Consider the following 17,811-nt stretch of genomic DNA (forward strand, 5'->3'; position numbering starts at 1 on the left):
GGCTGACGCACGTCTGATGTGAAAACACAACAAAAGGTGCACAAACAGTCCGTGTTCACCGTCAGTAAAACAGCATCAAGATTACAATGCTTTATTTATTGTATTTGTATATTATGGGGTTTGATTTTACCCCATCAATATCTGTAAACTCACATAGCATGATCTACAAACTTAAACCCATTTTGTTATCCACAATTCATAACTTGTATTTTGGGTTTTTATTAGTAAATGAGTATTTGCAAATAGATCTATTTAATTTGTAAAAAAAGAAATAAAAAATTCATAACCCATTCATATTCATACACTTTGCTAACCAGTAGATATTCATCTTTTTAAAACCTGATCTATAAATAAATGACTGAACATGGAAAGTTCTAATAAATAAGTCATAGCAAAAATCTCAAATATTAAAAGGCCCAGCATATAAATTTTGATTTGGCAGACTGAAGATAAAAAAGAATTCTACTTTTTTTTTACATGTGGCTCTATGGAAGCCACCATTTTGGATCACTATATCTTTTTTACAGTAGCCCACAAGGGACATACTTAACATCTTTGAGTTGTGATGCAAACTGAAGCCTACATAGGGTTTTTTAAGGTGATTTTATGCACTGGACTAAACTTAGTCATTTCAGGATTACAACTAAACATATTTTATTTTCTCAATTAATGCAGTTATGAAGGAACTTTAATACAACTTACAAAAAAAATAGTAATAAATGGGTTTTAAATTTCAGCCATGATGTGATGTGTCGAGTTGCATCTCCTCCAGATTAAAATTGATAAACATTCATCATGTCAATAGAACTGTAACCAAGTGTGTAGGCACAAACCTTGCCCATCATACACATGTGTAAACCTATTTGAAAGCACATTTTTTGGCCCAGGTCACCACGAGCGTTATAAAAAACAGTATAAGAACATTTAACTCATCAAGCGTGCTCTCAACCCGTACCACTCCTGCTATAAACAGAATCATTCAGAAAAATACAATACAGACAAAGATCATTTTCAAAAAAACAGTTTATAATCTGCTTCAGAACAAAAAGACGACAAACAGACTGAATATATTTCCTGTATTGATTCTATTCACAAACAATCTGGTCCTGGTTACGGAGTTAAATGTCCTTGATGAGAGGGAAATGTGCGACAGATTGTCTGCCGGGGCTCATTTCACTTTGGGCACTCTTCTTTTTACTTTAGACTCGGTCTTGCCGGCCATCTTTGTCTTTGTCACTTTCCTTTGTGCTTTTGCTCCTTTCTTTGCTGCAGCTGCTTTAGGGGCTTTTTCCAGCTGCTGCTGCTGCTGCTGCTTCTTCTTCTTCGCTGGCTTCTACAGGACACAGAAGATACACAAGTGTCTGAGCAACTTTCAACACAACGTAGTCAACTCATTCAAAAGCATCATCAATCTTCACAATCATTCATTTTAACTCCAGCAGCTGCTAACAGAAACCAACCTCCAGTTTAGGCTTTTTATTTGGAGTTTCTATGGGAACCAGCTGTGGGATTTCTTCCTCCTCCGCCTCCTCCACTTTCTTCTCCTCGGCAGCATCTGTTTGTTTTGTCGTCTCCGTCTGTTGTTTTTTTGCCTGCTTTCTGGCTGCTTTTCTCTGTGAGTCAGACACACACACACGCTGGTTATTTTTACTTGTTTGCTACTAATTCTGGTACGAGAAGTGACTTGAAGATAAAACTTGTTCTTCACCTTTTTTTGGGGAGTTTCATCAGTTGTAACCTGCTTCTTCTCACCGAGGTGGCTGAGGTTCGAGTTGTAGATGGGCAGAGCCACCGACGTTAGGCTTTTTACATGGATCACCTTTATCACATGTCCTTTCTGTAAAAAAAGCAAAGACAGAATAGTCAGATGAATGCTTAGTTAGCCCTACTGCATGTTTTTAAGGACGGAACAAAATTCATCACAACACCGTTTTGTCACAAAAAGTGACTGGATTATTTTGGGCCACATGTTGATGTGATGCTGTTGCATAAATTAAATTTTTAACAGTTAAACACTCAAAGTGAATTTGTCATATTTTATGTTTCGTCAAACAGTTTGTCAAAAAGTTTTTCTGAGGACACAATTGCAAAGTCCTGACTTTTTCAAAACAGAAAACCTTGACTTGCAGTTTTCTACTTGCGTGTCTACTCTGCCGTTGAGATTGGATCTTTTGTGTTTAGTTGAAAAGGGTCACTTTAATAAAAGCATGAATGACAGAATGAATGAGTTGACGAATGTAGAATTCACAGTAAATTATGTTTTAATAACGACAATCACAGAAGTGCAGACATTTCAAAAAAGTCAAGGGCACAGTCTCCATGTATGCATAATAGAATTCACTCTTCACTCACATCTTTCTTCTCATCTAAGTGAGATGTTTACTTCCCTATGGCCTCAATTTTTTATTTAAGAGTTGGTGCAGACTCTAAAATTCTACTATGAGCTAAACATTTTTCCAGACTTTCACACAAAATTCCACACTTATCAAGGTCTGGAAAGTCCCGTGTAAAAATTCTCTTTCAAGACCTGTGCAAGCACCTCGGGCATATTGCATTTTCGATTATTGCTATTGTCGCCCTCCTGAAAACAAATGAAAATGGCTCAGCACAAGCTGCTGTAAACATAAAGCAGATTTCAGGGTCATCAGACTCACCATACGTAATTTGGTCACCACTGTTTTGACGGCAGCCTCAATGTTTTCTGTTAACTCATCGGCAGACATGGCGGAGTGGCCGATACGAACCATACTGCAACAAGGACACAAGATAATAAGCTGTGACAGTAAAGGTGTGTGAACAGTCATTTTCATGCGACTGTTGTGTGTCAATGATGTAGAGACAGGCTCCACAGGAAGAGGAGGTCCATCTGGATTTACATTGAGTCACTGTGGCACCTGCGTATGCCCGCGTCAAACACTGAACAGGTCAGACGGGAAAGTTGTAAGGTGCTGCACAACACAAAATTCTCTTTTCTCTCTCTTTGTTTGTTTCCTGAGATTAAAAAGTCTACAGCCGGGTGTGAAAAAGATAGAGAGCAAATCTCACCAGCAGCTCCCCTTGTTGGTAACTTTCAAGACAGTGCCCTGGATGATGCTGTGGATGTCTCTGGCCAAATGCTTGCTCAGCAGGTTCACAGACAGCGGCTCTCTGAACAGATGTGTAAGAACAAAATAAGTATTTCACACTTTTAAAGTTTGATTGTATGAGTATAATCAAATCGGATATAGGAGGATGTTACTTTTTCCTCTCGTAGAAATGTTTTCCGAGGTGAGACGGCAGCAGACGGCGGACCCGGTCGTCGGAGAGAAACATGTCAAAGTTTCCTAGCAGCCGGCGCTTGGCTTCGTACGGTTTGTACTCCGTCCTGAGAACCTTGTAGGGGATGATCTGCCAAAAACAAAAGAGACGTGTTGTTGTTACGATGGTGTGAGATTGTACAAAATCAGCGGCTGTGGAGACAAAGACTCGGAGATGTACCTCCGATATGTTTTTAACGCCTCTTTCCTGCAGCAGCTTCTTATAAAACCGCTGAGTCTGCTCCGACGTCATGTTGGGCTCATCTCTGGTAAAGAGGCAGACCTCGTCTGTGTCAGTGCGCTGACCGTGAGGCAAAGGGCTGATGGTGAGAGAAATGAAACGTCAGTACCAGGGAAGTCACATACTGAACACAGTTGTCGTTTGAGCAGCATAACTCAAAAAGGACAGATTTTGGAATGTTTGGAATTCCATGATCTGGATTAAAAAAAAAATAACATTGAGAGAATCATACCTTTGTGGCATTTAACATTCTCCAAGTGTTTTTTTTTATTGGTTTACAAATTCATGATTTGAGGAGCATGTGAATTTACAGCCGGGCTATAATTTCATGACAAAATGTACCACACCAACATACTTCAATATATTCAAGGTCAATGCATTTATATAATATTTATGCACTGTGCTAACACATTGATAATAATAATAAATAAAACTATTTTTTTAAACATTAAATCAGGTTTAATGTTTCTATATAAAAAATAAAATCTTTAGTCCACTTCACTGACGTTTCTCTGTGGGGTTTTGCTGCTCTATCGAAAATTGCAACCTAAGTTTTGGCGTTACAAACAGATACATGTAGTGTAAGAGAATATAGGGAGCAAGTTATGATTACTTTATTATAGGGTTTTAATACTGGTCCTCAGGGACCCCTGTCCTGCATGTTTTAGATCATCTGATTTAAATGAGTGGGGTTGTTGTCAGACTTTCCCAGAGATTGGCAACGACTTTACTATTTTAAATGGGTGCAGGAAAACGTCGAAAACATACATGATTGGGAAACACCAATGTTATTCCAGTAATGGACTCGTCTTTAATCCCTTTTGAATGCAAACGTTTGAGGGGAGAGTGCCATTATTGCCCAGTAACATGCGTATGGAGGTGAATAAACTTCATAATTATTTAAGGACAGACACGGGCCAGGCATGAAAGCAGCTTGGAGATCCAGTGTGTGTGTGTGAGCCTCACATGCGGATGGTCTGAGCCTGTCTGGGAATCTTCCACAGTGTGAGGAGCAGGCTGATCTGCTGACTGTCGTCCACAAACAGAGACTCGCCCGTGGACTTGGTTTTGATGAAAGCCTGCAGAGCCTGAACGGCCTTTTTCACCTGGCAGAAAAGTCAACAGCAGGATTTTACAACACGATAAACTTACTTTTCTTCTCACAGGACTGAGCCGCTGGAAAATTAGCCTTAGCCACATGTTACACAAACGGGCTAATGCTAATTATCTTACAGCTACTGTCAATTCGCAACAATATACTTCATTACAGTCGTCCGAACCTATATTATTCGACGTTTTGCTGACAAAAGATTTAACACACGGTTTTAAACAAAAGACAAACGAGTTTTACCTGAGTCCGGTCCAACGCGACGTCTATTTTATCAGCCATGCTGCCTGCACTGCTTCACGTGTGAGCCACGGCCACGCATGCGCAGTCAGTACGCGTCACGTCAGAGACATTCAAAACAAACTTTATTTGTATCGCACACAGAGGGAAAAAATGTTTCCACTGAGAAAAGTTTATAGTTTTAATGTAAAAAAAAAAAGAGGATTTACGTGTGTAATTGTTGATATTTATGTAAGCCCGTTTCCGCCGCTTGAAAAATAAAAAATATATATTAGTAAGTCATAATTATGAATTATAATTATGACATCATTATGACGTGGCATCTCACAACTATGACTTAGAATTAAAATGATGACGTAGTATCTCGTAATTATCATTATTATGACAGCACCTTATAAATATGCAATATTATCTCATAATTATGACTTGAGTATGCATTCTTGCCAAACAGGCTTTCATAGATATTAAACTGTGAGCACTTTAATTCTAATTTAAATTACACTAATTTTTCTTTTAAAGCCAATCCAACCAACCAACCAAACAACCAACAAGGGCTGTGAAGGAAGAATGCATGTATGTATCGTCCAATCACAATATGTTTATGGCCTTTAAAATAAATTCAACTGTTCAATGTCTATAAATTTGACATTGTTTATTGGCATTTTTATGGCTAATACTTTTCCAACATGATGTTTGGACAGTGCTTAACTAATTCATGAGCCCACTCGTCATAAAAAATATATAATTTCTCTTTAAGAGCTTCTACATACTAGTGTGTTAACCGTTAAAGTTAAAGTTAGTTTTTATTAATCCCCTTAGGGAAAGTATTCCTCTGCATTTGACCCATCCTTGAATTAGGAGCAGTGGGCTGCCACACTGAGTGGCGCCCAGGGAACATTGGGGGTTGGGTACCTTGCTCAGGGGTACCCCAGCCCTTTTTTTTTTTCGCCGGGTGGGGATTTGAACCAGCAACCCTCTGGTTACAAGTCAAGTTCCCTTTCCACTTGGCCACAGGCTGCCCAAACAGAAATATAACAAATTATTTTGATAATTACCAGTGCTATGGCATTAAACCTTATATATGGTCGTGGTCTAATACATTTTCTGGATAAATAAAAAAATGCAAATCCAACTTTCCATTGCAGCTTAATCTTTATTTCAGTTTAGATTATGTAACAGCTGTGTCTGTGAGTGTGTTTATCAGAGATTCATGATTCAGAGTTGTTTGTGAGCTCAGACCACTTAAACCATCTCATGTGGAGAGAGACCAAAGTAAAACATTTTGGTACAACAATCCTTAAAACCAAATAAAATCTCCATTGGATCGTTAAATCCCGCTCTCAGAAAGGGGATGTTTTTTTTGCAAATTAGAATTACAGGCTAACTTTGCTCTTTTCCACAATATGAAATAATTCTGAAGTTGTTTGTTTTCTTTTTCTTCCCCAAACCAAGCAACACTGTATCCATCTCCATTCTAAAAACAAATGGCGTGGCCTGCCGACAGCACCGTTAGCCGTGGGAGTACAGAAGTGGGGACACGTAGCTACATTAGTGGCATAGCTGAGCTCTCAATATGAGAAAGCTGACACACTGGACTTGGTCTCTCCTGTCATGTTGTTCATCATAAAAACTGATTCAGTCCTGTTTTCTTCATTTGACCAAATTTAAATTTTCTCCTTCTTCGCTCCGTGTTGTCGAGGTTCGTCTCTTCAGCATAGTTGTGTGTAAAGAGAGAGTAGCTGTTTGGGTCGGCTCTAGCAGCGTTTCTCCTCTGGTAACGAGTGGAAGAACTCCATGCAGGCTGCCACTGTTGCATTTAGTCCTTTTCTGGCACCAGCTTCAGCACTTTGCCAATGGCAATAGTTTTGCCTGGATGAGTGCATAAAATGAGGGTGAAATGGTGGTGATTTTTCAGAAATAAGTGTTGTAATCGTGCGGTTACACCAGGAAACCAAACTGTCCTTACCTTCATCCCGCAGCGTGAATCGTCCCATTTGAGGGAAGTCTTTGAAAGTCTCTAAGCAGATGACTCCTGCCGCCCGGAGCCTGGCGATACACACCTGGTCCTGTTTAACAAAACGTGGTCGTGTTTTGCTCTTCTCCCCGGTTTTCTTGTCCACCAGGCAGATTAAGGCCTGCAATGAAGTTTCAGAAAGAGTTTAAAGCCCACGGATCAGCGACGCCAGGAGGCAATCACATGTTTAAAACCCGCTCTAAAAGTAGGTAGAGCAGTAACTCACCGTGATTTGCACTTCTTCAATGCACGTGTGGATGTGAAGGACTGCATTGTAACCGGGGCAAATTATTGATTTGTGCTCAATGATGACGATCTGAAATATACATATGTAAAAAAAAGAAGAAGGTGCAACTCAGTGAAATACAAAATTAATTTGACATATTTGTCAACGTGGTGTTCAAACTGTCCAAAACAAATCTCTGATAAATTAATTATTAAGTGCCAAGAGACTTTTAGAGACCCAGTTCTTCAGTGACTCAGTCAGAATCTGTGGACTTTTTTGTGTTGCCATCCCGCCTACTAATACCCTAACCTAACCTCAAATATTTGTAGCTGTTGCTATGCCAACCTGCATAAGGATGGTTGATTAAATACAGGAGTGTGTTCAGTTCGGTTGAGATTTAACTCAAAGGGAATCAACCTGAAGAGTCTGATTTATATCAAAGAATCTGATTGGGTTAGGGTTAGATGGGGGACTTCTGATGTCGGGGCGTTCACCTGTGCGTCAAAGGTGCGACCAGAGTGGCAGAGGTTGTCGGGGCTACACAGGATAAAACCAGGCAGGATTTCTTCCTCCTCGATGCCCTTCAGCCTCAACTTCAGATTCTCCCCTGGGACGGCATCATCGGTCTCCACGTCATCGCTCAGCAGGCTCAGCACCTCCACCGTGTGCTGCACGGACACACCAAAACACTCAGGGATCAGTACAATCCTTTGAATCCTTCTGATCTTTATTTTTTAAGCTGCTGTCAATAAAAAAACAAAATAATAATAATGAAAAGTTATAACTAGCGATTGATCCAATATGAAAGTAATACAGGCGAGGTCTCACCCTGTTTGGCATCATGACCAACTGCTGGGCTTTACTGATGGATCCAGACTCCAGTTTCCCGAGAATGACCGTGCCCATGTCCTGGCAAAATAAGTCAAGAGTAATTCAAGTCAACCGTTATCTGGTCATGTGTACAGAGTCAACACAGGTGCACGGGAGGAAGAAGACACCACACCTCCCACACTAGCGGGAGGAGCATGTGGGAATAGAAACGTGTTATTTGCTGCGTCCAGCAGGGGGTGCTAAGTTATCATACAGATGTCAGCACACCAGGATTCACCTTTTTAGACCTGTTTTTGTTGTTTTTTTTCAGCTTCTTAAATATGAATCTTCTTTTTTTTTGGTAGATTTTTGTGTTCCATATAACAAAGTCATAATTGAACTGAATAATTTTGCTTTGTGAACAAAACAAGTCATTATTGAACCTCAACATTTCAAGGTTTGGGAAACACTTTTTCACAATCTTCGGGACGAAACGGCTCATCAGATTATCAAAACCAAAAATAAAACCATCGATTATGAAAATAATGGTTAGTAGCAGCCCTACACATGCTGCCATTCACACCTATTGGCAGATTTTAAATTATTTTATTAATAATAATAATAATGATAATAATAATAATAATAATAATAGTAGATTTTATTTGTATTGCACTTTACATTCGTGATGTTCAAAAGTCATATTTTTCTCCATCGTACAGCCACCACGGCTGCCTAATCTTCTGCTTATACTTAGATTAACAACGCCACCTGTTCCTCCTCTTGCTTTTAGCCATGCCTACTTCTATCTTCAACTCCATCAGCAACTAACAAACAACGTCAGAGCAGACTCGTCTGCTTCCTGTTAAAACTGGCACACACGTGTCTGCTAGTGGTCACATGAGTGCAAAACCGACACTGGTACGGAAAGACAGCAAGTGTCTTAAAACAATCTCTGTAGTGTGTGTATGTGTGTTTGGAGCATCACTTATAAACCTGCATATCTTTGGATTATGGGAGGGAAGCCAGAGAAATCCTACACACAGGCACAGTCACGGTGAAACATCTGAAGAATATGCAGGATAATCCTTTATATACCAGGACGACAGCGGCTGGGAATATTTTTATGTAAGGCTCCTAAGTAATTACAGCAAGAGGGGTATTCAAAAGACAAAATGATGATGCGCAGAAAAGATTACATTTCAAGAAAGATAAATGGCTCCTTCTCCTAAATCAAACTGAGACATTTGGACTAAGTTGATTTCACCAACACTTCCTGTGTTCTTTGAAGAGCTTCCAGCATTTAAGCAGAGATTAAAGCCAAGTAACCGACACGAGTGCGTGTGTGTAACAGCCAAGACGATGGAAAACCACAAACTGGAGAGGGAGCGAGGGAGATTTGGGCAAATGTCCACAAATAACAGAAAACATCCGCCATCTCCTTATCGGAGGAGAGTGCAGTGGAGAAGAAAAGCTGCTCAATCACCTTGTACTTGTCCACGATAGGTAGTCTGACTGGTCCATCGCTGGATCTGGTGAAGATTGGCAAACTGTCCAGATGGGCAATAAATGGCAAACCTCTGATAAGGAAACAAGAGAAAAAAGTTTAATTAAATCAAATTAAGTGATTTTCACCACAGGTGAGTAAAAAACACCCAAGACGCAAAACAACAAGCTGCGAGAAGCATCAGGAAAAATCCACTCAACTAAAGTCTGCAAATATGTCTTGATTTCAAAAACGTGGGCGACCACAGACACAAGGAACTCTGTAATCGATTTTCAATGTTTTAATCCTGAGAAAGCCCAGACTAGACGATCCAGTCAAGACACAGGACCACCATACACTTGGCGTCTGATCAAATGATTTCAGGGGAGGAGATTCCAGCAATTTCACAGAAAATTGCGCGACTTCAGAATATAAACAGACACAGAGGCAGACTGTCGGCGGCGGCAGTTAATAGCTGTCGTGTGCAGAAAACTGTAGATGAAGATTTGGAATCGGGAAGACTCTGATGCTTCCGATGATAGGAAAATAGTGTCCGTGAACCCCTCACACTACAGGATGAGTTGGCGTGATAATCTGTTCACATATCAGTCTAAAATCAGAAGGTACCCACGATTGTCGCAAGGGCAAATTTACAAACTACAATAAGCAGAGAAGACGGTGAATAAAACATTTTTTCTGTGCGATAAGTGACCTGTATTCACCAATAAAAAATATAAAAACTGTTTTTACCACAGAGAAGCTTTCACACAGCTGACTTACGTGTACCAGGTGCAATCGGGTATAAGATCCTTGAGATTGGCACCTGTGAGTCCAGAACAAGGCATAAAGTGGATGTCCTTCTTAGGATTGAAGCCCACTTTCTTTAAAAATGGCACCAGCTTCTCCTTACATTCCTCATACCTGTGACAAGTTAACAAAAAAACATAAAGCAGATGCCATTAATTATGAGTCCAAGGTTTGTGCCGCCATGTCGTGCAGACTGACAAACGCAAACCACAAATCAATTCTCATTCAGAGCAAGTTTCACCTCTCCAGGCTCCAGTTGACAGTGGGGTCGTCCATCTTGTTAATCAGGACAATGAGATGCTTGACTCCTGCCGTCTTAGCCAGCATGGCGTGTTCCCGGGTTTGCCCGCCCTTCTCAAAGCCGGTCTCGAACTCGCCCTTTCTCGCAGAAATCACCTTAAAACAAACAAATAACAACACAGTTAGATCCACTCTTTTGTTACAGACATTTCTGACTGTCGTGGGAATGTCTACATGAGTGGCATCTATCTCACCAGCACTGCCAGGTCAGCCTGTGACGCTCCACCAATCATGTTGGGGACAAAGCTCTTGTGTCCGGGGGCATCGAGGATGGTGAAATGTTTTTTCTCCGTTTCAAAGTAAGCTCTCCCGACCTCCACCGTCTTCCCTTTATCTCTCTCCTCCTGGTTTGTGTCCAGTGCCCACGACAGGTACCTAAAAAAATTGTAAATACACTCCTTTTTATGGATTCTTTAACACATCTCAAGCCGTATTTTGAAATTAATTTAAAAAAAACAAAAAGTACAATAAATAAAACGATTAAGTCTTCCTCACCATGTCTCCCTGTTCTTTTCTTTTGCTTCTCTTTCATATTTTTCCAGGGTTCTCTTGTCCACCATTCCAGTCAAGTACCTGGCAAGGAGAAAGCACATTAGATTAATTCTATTTTGGCATTATCTGAACATAAAACAAGAGCTACTAGCGCTTAAGTGGAAAAATACTGTTGTGCAAGAGTAGAAACCTGCTCCACTGTGGCTGAGAGCCATAGTGACATTGTTTTTGTGGAAGGACAAATAAAAAAAAAATAAAAAAACAGAGATTGTGCAATAAAGTTTAAATCCATACAATACGAATTTCTGCTGACAGTGAATGTTTTATTTTCTCGGTCGGAATCAAGTTTGGGTTAATTTACAGACACCCAATACCACACTGCAGAGAAATGTGAATGCTTTATCCTGCGTTGAAGTATCTGTTATTTATTATGCAGCCTCTGAACACACGGTTATCAACCCGAGTAAACATAAAACAATCATTTACTCACATTATCTGTCCTCCGATGGTCGATTTTCCAGCATCTGACAAACAGACCAGAGAGAAAATCTTTAAAAACAAATAAAACTTCCTGGAAGAAAAATAGATCAAATATTATACACATTCATACACAGAACGCACCCACGTGACCGATGAACACCACATTAACATGTTCTTTCTTGGGGGCATCAGGTGGTACCGGAGCCACTTTAGGTACAGGCATTTCCTCCTCTTCCTCCTCCATCATCTCCTCATCTTCTTTTCTCGTGGCGTCCTCCTCCTCGCACGCTCCTCCTGACTCCAGGTCGTCCTGTCCTCCGCCTCCTCCGCCTCCTCCCGGCTCCTCTTTCTGCTCCCAAGTCTCCTCCTCTGTGGTCATGTCGGCCTCGGTGCCTCCGTTCTCCATTGGGGCTGGAAGCAAACACACACACACACGCACAAACTTACTTTACTGCACCTGCAGACCTGACATTTCCCTCCAATATCTGGACACCACAGACAACTTAGAGTTTGGGAGGAGGAGGAACGAAATAAAGCTTTTTTGGCTGGATTTTAAAACTTACAGACAGATCATTAGATCATCATTTAAATTTGGATCTTTACTTTACCACAACAGTTTGGATCAAGATCTACTCATGCACAAATAAAAACACACAAACAAGCCCAAACTTTAAGTCAAGTCACCTTATTCACTCATATCTCCTACACCGTCAGCATTCCAACTCTTTTGTGAGTTATTACTGGCCATAACTTTGTCTGACAAACGTCTAAAAGTGAAAGTGTTTTTTATTATTTTGTACTTTTATCTTGACTTTTAGGAGAGCTGTCATCTCTGCAGGTGGATTCAAGTTCACTAATGATGTATGACTTTGTCAGTTTTACAGTTTATATCAAAATGGGTCCCAACTTTGCTGCAACAATGTCACAGGTACTTTATTTTCAGCCAAAAAAGCCAAACAATAGCTTACGTTCATAAACGTAATTCACCCTCAGCAAGAGAAAGCACAAGGCTTCACTTGTAGTTTCTGCCACGCAAACAAATATTTTAACAACCAAACAAGGCCTGGTAACAAAACTGCACTGAAATCTGATGAGTGGCGACACAAATACAAACCTCCCATTTCCACAACAGAGACGAAACACAGAGCAACAGTCGTGCACAATTCTCCATTTTCTTCACATTGTTTATGATCATAATCTGTGAGAAACTGCTCTGGCGTTCTGAAATTATAATTCGCCGAGAGAGAAATGACGAGTGAGAACGTTTGAGCAAGCGTGAAAAGAATTCCTGGGGACCATAGACGCAGTCTGTCACGCTATGTCAAGAAATATAATCATAACACAAAATGACCATGATGTGTCATCAACTGATAACCGATAACAATACCAGCATTATTCTGGCATTGTTGTGTTTGTGTTGGTGTGTTGCGCCACTTGATAACACACAGCTAGTAGCCCTTCTAGGTGTTAAGCATCGAAAATAGCGAATGATACCAGACCTAAAAAGCCTCTGCACCGCTCTCAAAAACGTCTCAACCAGAGGAGCAGAAACACGTGGGTCTGCAGTGGAGACAGATTACAGCCGAGCGTGGGGAGGAAGTTGAAGGTTTAAAGTTCTTAATCACAGTTCTAAGGCTACAACTAACACTTATTATCAAAACAGGCTAATTAGAGTAATCCGTCAATCCAGTAATCCATAAAAGTTGAAAAATGCTGATCATTGTTTCGCAAACCTGGAGATGCTGATGTTCTCAAAGGTCTTGTTTTGTCCATTAACCAAAGAATAATTAAGTTTTAATGATTTATTTGTCATATGGAGCAAAGAAAATGTTCACATTTAAGAAGCAGAACACACAATCTAACAGATTAATTAATTATCAAAATAGTTAATTAACAGACAACTAATTTAGTAATTATGTGTGTGTGGAGAGCTAAAGCATATAACACTTTCACACTTCATTATCTTGTCATCACTCATTATGTGATAATTCTCCACTGATTCTCTCAAGCACACGCACACTTTCACTCTCAATCTCCACCTGTTGCTGATGCACTAAAATGAATCAAATTGCTGCTTCTTATTCATATATTTTCTGCAAATCTGGCAACCACACCCCTACAACGTGTTCCACTGGGATTGCAGTAACCGATTGTAAAAGCTAATGGTCGCTGTTGCACACATTTCCTCATATGATCATATAACCCAGCAAATGTCAATGACTTCAAAAAGAGACCCATAGCATCAGGCCGGCCAAAAGTGAGAGTGCCAAACATTTAAACTGGTCAGCACAAACCAAGTGACTGCTGTTTTTCCTGGAGTGTTGGAAAACATGTTGCCCTGACACGCAGCAGTCCAGCACCTTGGACATGTGCTGCTCGACACACTGTGTGCCACTGTGAGTTGAGTTGTCTATTTCCAGCATGGGCACGTGAGGTTGCATCATATTATTTGCAGGCCTCTGCACATGGCGTTGCCAATGCGAGAAATCTAGATATGGCTCAGTGAAACACTGGGACAGAATCCAATCCAAGTCTAAATTTCCTACGGCACATTCAGGAACAGCCTTGGTTGATTTAAGTGCTGTACAAATATTACAAACACAAACATATAAGACACAATAAAAAATGTAATCAGAAATACTGACGAAATTGTGTCAAAAGGACAAGAATCCACTGCAAGGTGACTTTAACATTATGGGATAAACATATGCGGCTTTCTGTTGAATGAGTTCTCAGAAAGGAATTTGAGATAAGGATTCCACCATATTCTCCGTGACAAGTTTCAGCTGTTCCCATCAGCAGTGCGCTTTAGTCTGCCAGCACACAAAACAAACAGGAAGAAGTTTGGGTTTATTCCAGAAGCCTTCAGACTGGTGAAGAGGAACAGTTCAAGAAACGGTCAGTCCCCTCGCACTTAAACGCTACTCGTCCTTGAAGGGACATCTTTTAATGTCACATTTGTTTTTTTAATTCTTGTTGCGTTTGTGCCTGTTACCAAATGTGGGCGGATGAGTCGTTTGGATTGTTTTGTTAGCTGATCATTTGCAAACCCACTTGCCCTTAAAATGCCCCATTGGCGAGTTTAAAGCATGCTGGGCAACTCTCGCATGAAAAAAGTAGTCTGTTCCACACCTTAAGGCTCCGAGTCTGGATCTACGTGCATCGTCCAAGAGCGGGTTGGTCACTTCGACCTCGGTGCTCTTGGCTGTAAAAGCTCTGGCAAGTAGGATGGCGTCATGTCATTGTGACGTTTAAAAATCAAATAATAAACATTCCAAAATGGAATTCAACGCGTCCTTGTGCACAGAAGACGCTACGTCACGTCTGTTGTGGCAGGAAAAGCTTGTGTGTCGCCAACGATCACACGTTGACAATGGCTCTGTTCAGTTCATTCATAAGGCAGGACAGAGTGTCAGACAGCGAGCCGGCGCGCGGCGTGAAACCGAGGAAGCTAAGTGGAACTCAGCCATCGTTAAATTAATGATTGACACTTGTGATTTTCCTGCTGTCAAATGGCTGCTCAGCATAGGATAGGCCCCCCGTTATCAAATTGCAAAGGCTACAATTAAATTTCTCATCTTTGCGTTTGTATTCATATTTTTGATGTCAATGCTCCGTCCTATATTCAAGTTATTACACAGTAAATATTGAATTTAAACAAGCATGTAGTTAGGGACGCAGAATATTATTGGCACAATGTCAGTATTGGCAGATATTGGCTTTAAAATGTATTCACGGATAACCACAAACACGCCTAGATCTGATTAAATGACTGAAACAGTAGGCTGAAAAATCTGCTACCTGCTTGACTTCTATTCATTTTTATAAGATATTTTATATCCACATCTGCTGCGACGTGTGTATGAATTTCTTTTTGTTATTTTCACTACAGAGGAGAGTAAATGACTTTTGCAGCTGGGCAAAAGGAAAGATGTAGATAGCAGCATATTGGAAATTGGCAAAAAAGGCCAATGGTAAACAAATTGCATTTATTTTATATACTGTGCTGATCATGTCTGTTTTATTTCATCTTCACTTTAATTTTTTTTTTATTTTATCTTAAAAGAGCTGTTTCACACTTGGTCAAGTGAAGAACAAGCTTAAAACAATTATGATGCTGCTGTGTTTGTTTAATTCACATTCTATTACAGTTTTGGGTGTCATCTGTTTTTTTAATACATTTTCTTTTTTGTTTATAATTGACAGAAACACAGTAAAGAGCAGCAGTGTATGGCCTTATATGTTATTTGACCTAGATTTTGTCAATTTGTATATGTTTTGGGTGAAGTGGCCCCTTAAACTTGTGTGTGTTTATCTTCTTATTTAATAATGTAAAGTGACCTTGAGTGTTAGAAAGACACTACACTACAAACTAAATGTATTACAAAAAAGCAGATATTTTTGCCTAAATGGTTCAGCAGACATTTGACCTTTAAAAATCTTGTAAAATGATATGATGTTGTTTTACTGTCTGTTCCATTATGTAAAATAAGTACAATTTTGACTTCACGTGCACATTTTAGGAGGAGTGATGACTAAAAAAAGATAAGAAAACTTTCATAAATATTTATGAAAACGTGGCTGGTCACGTTTTACATGTTGTTGTGGCTGTTTCTTTAGTGTGTGATGCGCCACTTATTACACGCGTACAACAACACATGGCTGACAGCGGAGGCGACTTGTTGATGAGTTCATGGACATGCGATTACACGGAGCCACAGGAAAAAGCTAACTTAGCGGGATTAGCACACACACACTAACGCTAGCAAGTTAAGCTAACTTCCAGGCAAGTGTGTGGCGTTCCACCTACCGTCTGACGCCGGCATTTCCTCAGCGCTGCTTTGGAGGAAGCTCGGCACAAACACCGGGGCGTTGACGTTGGGCACGAACGGCTTGGCGTTGACGTTGAGCGCGGCGAAGGCGCTCGGAAGTCCCGCCGCGGCAGCCGGGGCCTCGATGTCCACCTCCAGCTCCCACGAATCAGGGGCTGTGTCTCTCGGATCCATCGCTTCTTCTCGCTGGAGTTGTCAAAGCTTCTCCGCCGCCGAGGAAACGCTGATAACGTGTGCGGGGGTTCTGTCTCGGCGCGTTTTAGTCACTGGCGTGTTTTTAGACTCTCAGCAGCACGTTTGCTGAAGTCCCCATTGCTTTGTTAAGCCTTGCTCTGACAAGCATATGGATCCCGTAGCCGACGTGAAGTGGTGTTCAGCCGCCGCTGCACGTCCTGTACACACCGCTAGAGGCCAGCACCGGCCTGCTGTGTAGAAGTTACTTCTTCCTCTTCTTTTTGGTACAGGCTCGCTCCGGAAGTAGAGAGTATACACTTCCTCTTGTATATGTTAAAAGCATGGACATATGGATGTTAGAAGTCAAACTTGTATAAATTGTATGGAAGTATTTATGGAACAAGCTGTGGAACACTCCAAGAATAGCAACGACTTGCTTTGATCTTAACAATAACAATAATAATAATAATAATAACAACAATAATAATAATATATTGGTTTTATTTCAGACTTGTGGGTAAAATGTATTTATTGTTGTTCGATGTATTATTAGATCCAGACCTGAAGTCTTAAGTGAACTGAAGACTGAAGAATTAGGAATGAGGAAATGGATTAAAGAACCACTGGAATGAACTGACTGAAAATACTTTTTAGAAACCAGGAAAAAATTGAAGTGATATAGTTTTCCCAATAGAAAGATTATTTTATGTTAATATAGTGATTCTGTCTGTTTTTTACAGAAATAACAAGTTAATTGGGAAAATAACTTAATGTTGTTTAACTGTTAAGTTGTTTTGAAGAGAGTAATGATATTACTAATTTACTTGTCCTGGAAAACATACAGTACATTGTGATAGTAAGAATATATTAACATTTTCAGAGTTTAACTGGTTGGTAATAAACAAATCCTTATTGGAGTAAATAAAATGCTGGTCACCCATCTGTGACTATTTTAAATGCAAAATCATTCTTACTTCTTTGTAGTTACTCATTCCAAGTCTGTACTTCCCTGAAGATTTCCAAATAGAAATTGAAGAAAACAGCATGGTCATTGAGTGGAAACCAGTGTCATTGTTCAGGTGGATCAGTGAAGTGGGGCATCTGCAACAACTTTACAATATCTCAGTTTTGTCTCATTCTTCCTTTTCCTCCATACAACATGTTTCCCCTCTGAAAGTTGAATGTTAATGTATACAATTTCTTTTTACCACAGTTTGTTTAGCCATATGAAGCCCATGTGTGTAGGAATGAATGTGACCACGGTGCCTTCTTATGTCTACTTATTTGTGAGGGATTTCATTTACATTT

The 17,811-nt window shown here is 40.2% G+C and overlaps 2 protein-coding genes and 1 non-coding gene across 3 annotated transcripts; all 3 read right to left on the minus strand.

Moving 5' to 3' along the window:
• Positions 1–1,005: 1,005 nt before the first annotated feature.
• On the minus strand, positions 1,006–4,977 carry rsl1d1 (ribosomal L1 domain containing 1). Its single transcript, XM_044013409.1, has 9 exons — positions 4,889–4,977; positions 4,504–4,643; positions 3,478–3,616; positions 3,239–3,387; positions 3,046–3,147; positions 2,655–2,748; positions 1,709–1,837; positions 1,461–1,613; positions 1,006–1,333 (listed from the first exon to the last, which is right to left on the minus strand). The coding sequence occupies exons 1-9, from the start codon at positions 4,925–4,927 to the stop codon at positions 1,169–1,171; spliced, it is 1,110 nt and encodes a 369-aa protein (XP_043869344.1). The 5' UTR covers positions 4,928–4,977; the 3' UTR covers positions 1,006–1,168.
• Positions 2,818–2,949, minus strand: LOC122759743. Its single transcript, XR_006358299.1, has one exon. It is a non-coding gene; the product is annotated as a small nucleolar RNA SNORA55 (small nucleolar RNA).
• A 1,722-nt stretch (positions 4,978–6,699) lies between the features above and the next one.
• On the minus strand, positions 6,700–16,743 carry gspt1 (G1 to S phase transition 1). The gene is made up of 13 exons (XM_044014224.1): positions 16,308–16,743; positions 11,639–11,908; positions 11,508–11,541; positions 11,021–11,098; positions 10,720–10,900; positions 10,467–10,621; positions 10,199–10,339; positions 9,419–9,512; positions 7,954–8,034; positions 7,620–7,793; positions 7,126–7,215; positions 6,852–7,020; positions 6,700–6,754 (listed from the first exon to the last, which is right to left on the minus strand). The coding sequence occupies exons 1-13, from the start codon at positions 16,501–16,503 to the stop codon at positions 6,702–6,704; spliced, it is 1,716 nt and encodes a 571-aa protein (XP_043870159.1). The 5' UTR covers positions 16,504–16,743; the 3' UTR covers positions 6,700–6,701.
• Between the last annotated feature and the right edge of the window lie 1,068 nt (positions 16,744–17,811).

The sequence above is a fragment of the Solea senegalensis genome, linkage group LG18 (assembly GCF_019176455.1).
Source record: "Solea senegalensis isolate Sse05_10M linkage group LG18, IFAPA_SoseM_1, whole genome shotgun sequence".
In the NCBI taxonomy this organism is placed as follows: Eukaryota; Metazoa; Chordata; class Actinopteri; order Pleuronectiformes; family Soleidae; genus Solea; species Solea senegalensis.

Coding starts and splice junctions, on each gene's coding strand:
- rsl1d1 (XM_044013409.1), bottom strand. CDS start 4,927: ATGGCTGATAAAATAGACGTCGCGTTGGACCGGACTCAG. Junction 1,838..2,654: donor TGGTGACCAAATTACGTATG/GTGAGTCTGATG, acceptor CTTTTTTTACAG/AAAGGACATGTGATAAAGGT. Junction 1,614..1,708: donor ATGAAACTCCCCAAAAAAAG/GTGAAGAACAAG, acceptor TCTGACTCACAG/AGAAAAGCAGCCAGAAAGCA.
- gspt1 (XM_044014224.1), bottom strand. CDS start 16,503: ATGGATCCGAGAGACACAGCCCCTGATTCGTGGGAGCTGGAGGTGGAC. Junction 10,622..10,719: donor AGGCTGACCTGGCAGTGCTG/GTGAGATAGATG, acceptor GTTTGTTTTAAG/GTGATTTCTGCGAGAAAGGG. Junction 8,035..9,418: donor CTATCGTGGACAAGTACAAG/GTGATTGAGCAG, acceptor TTATTTTGCCAG/GACATGGGCACGGTCATTCT.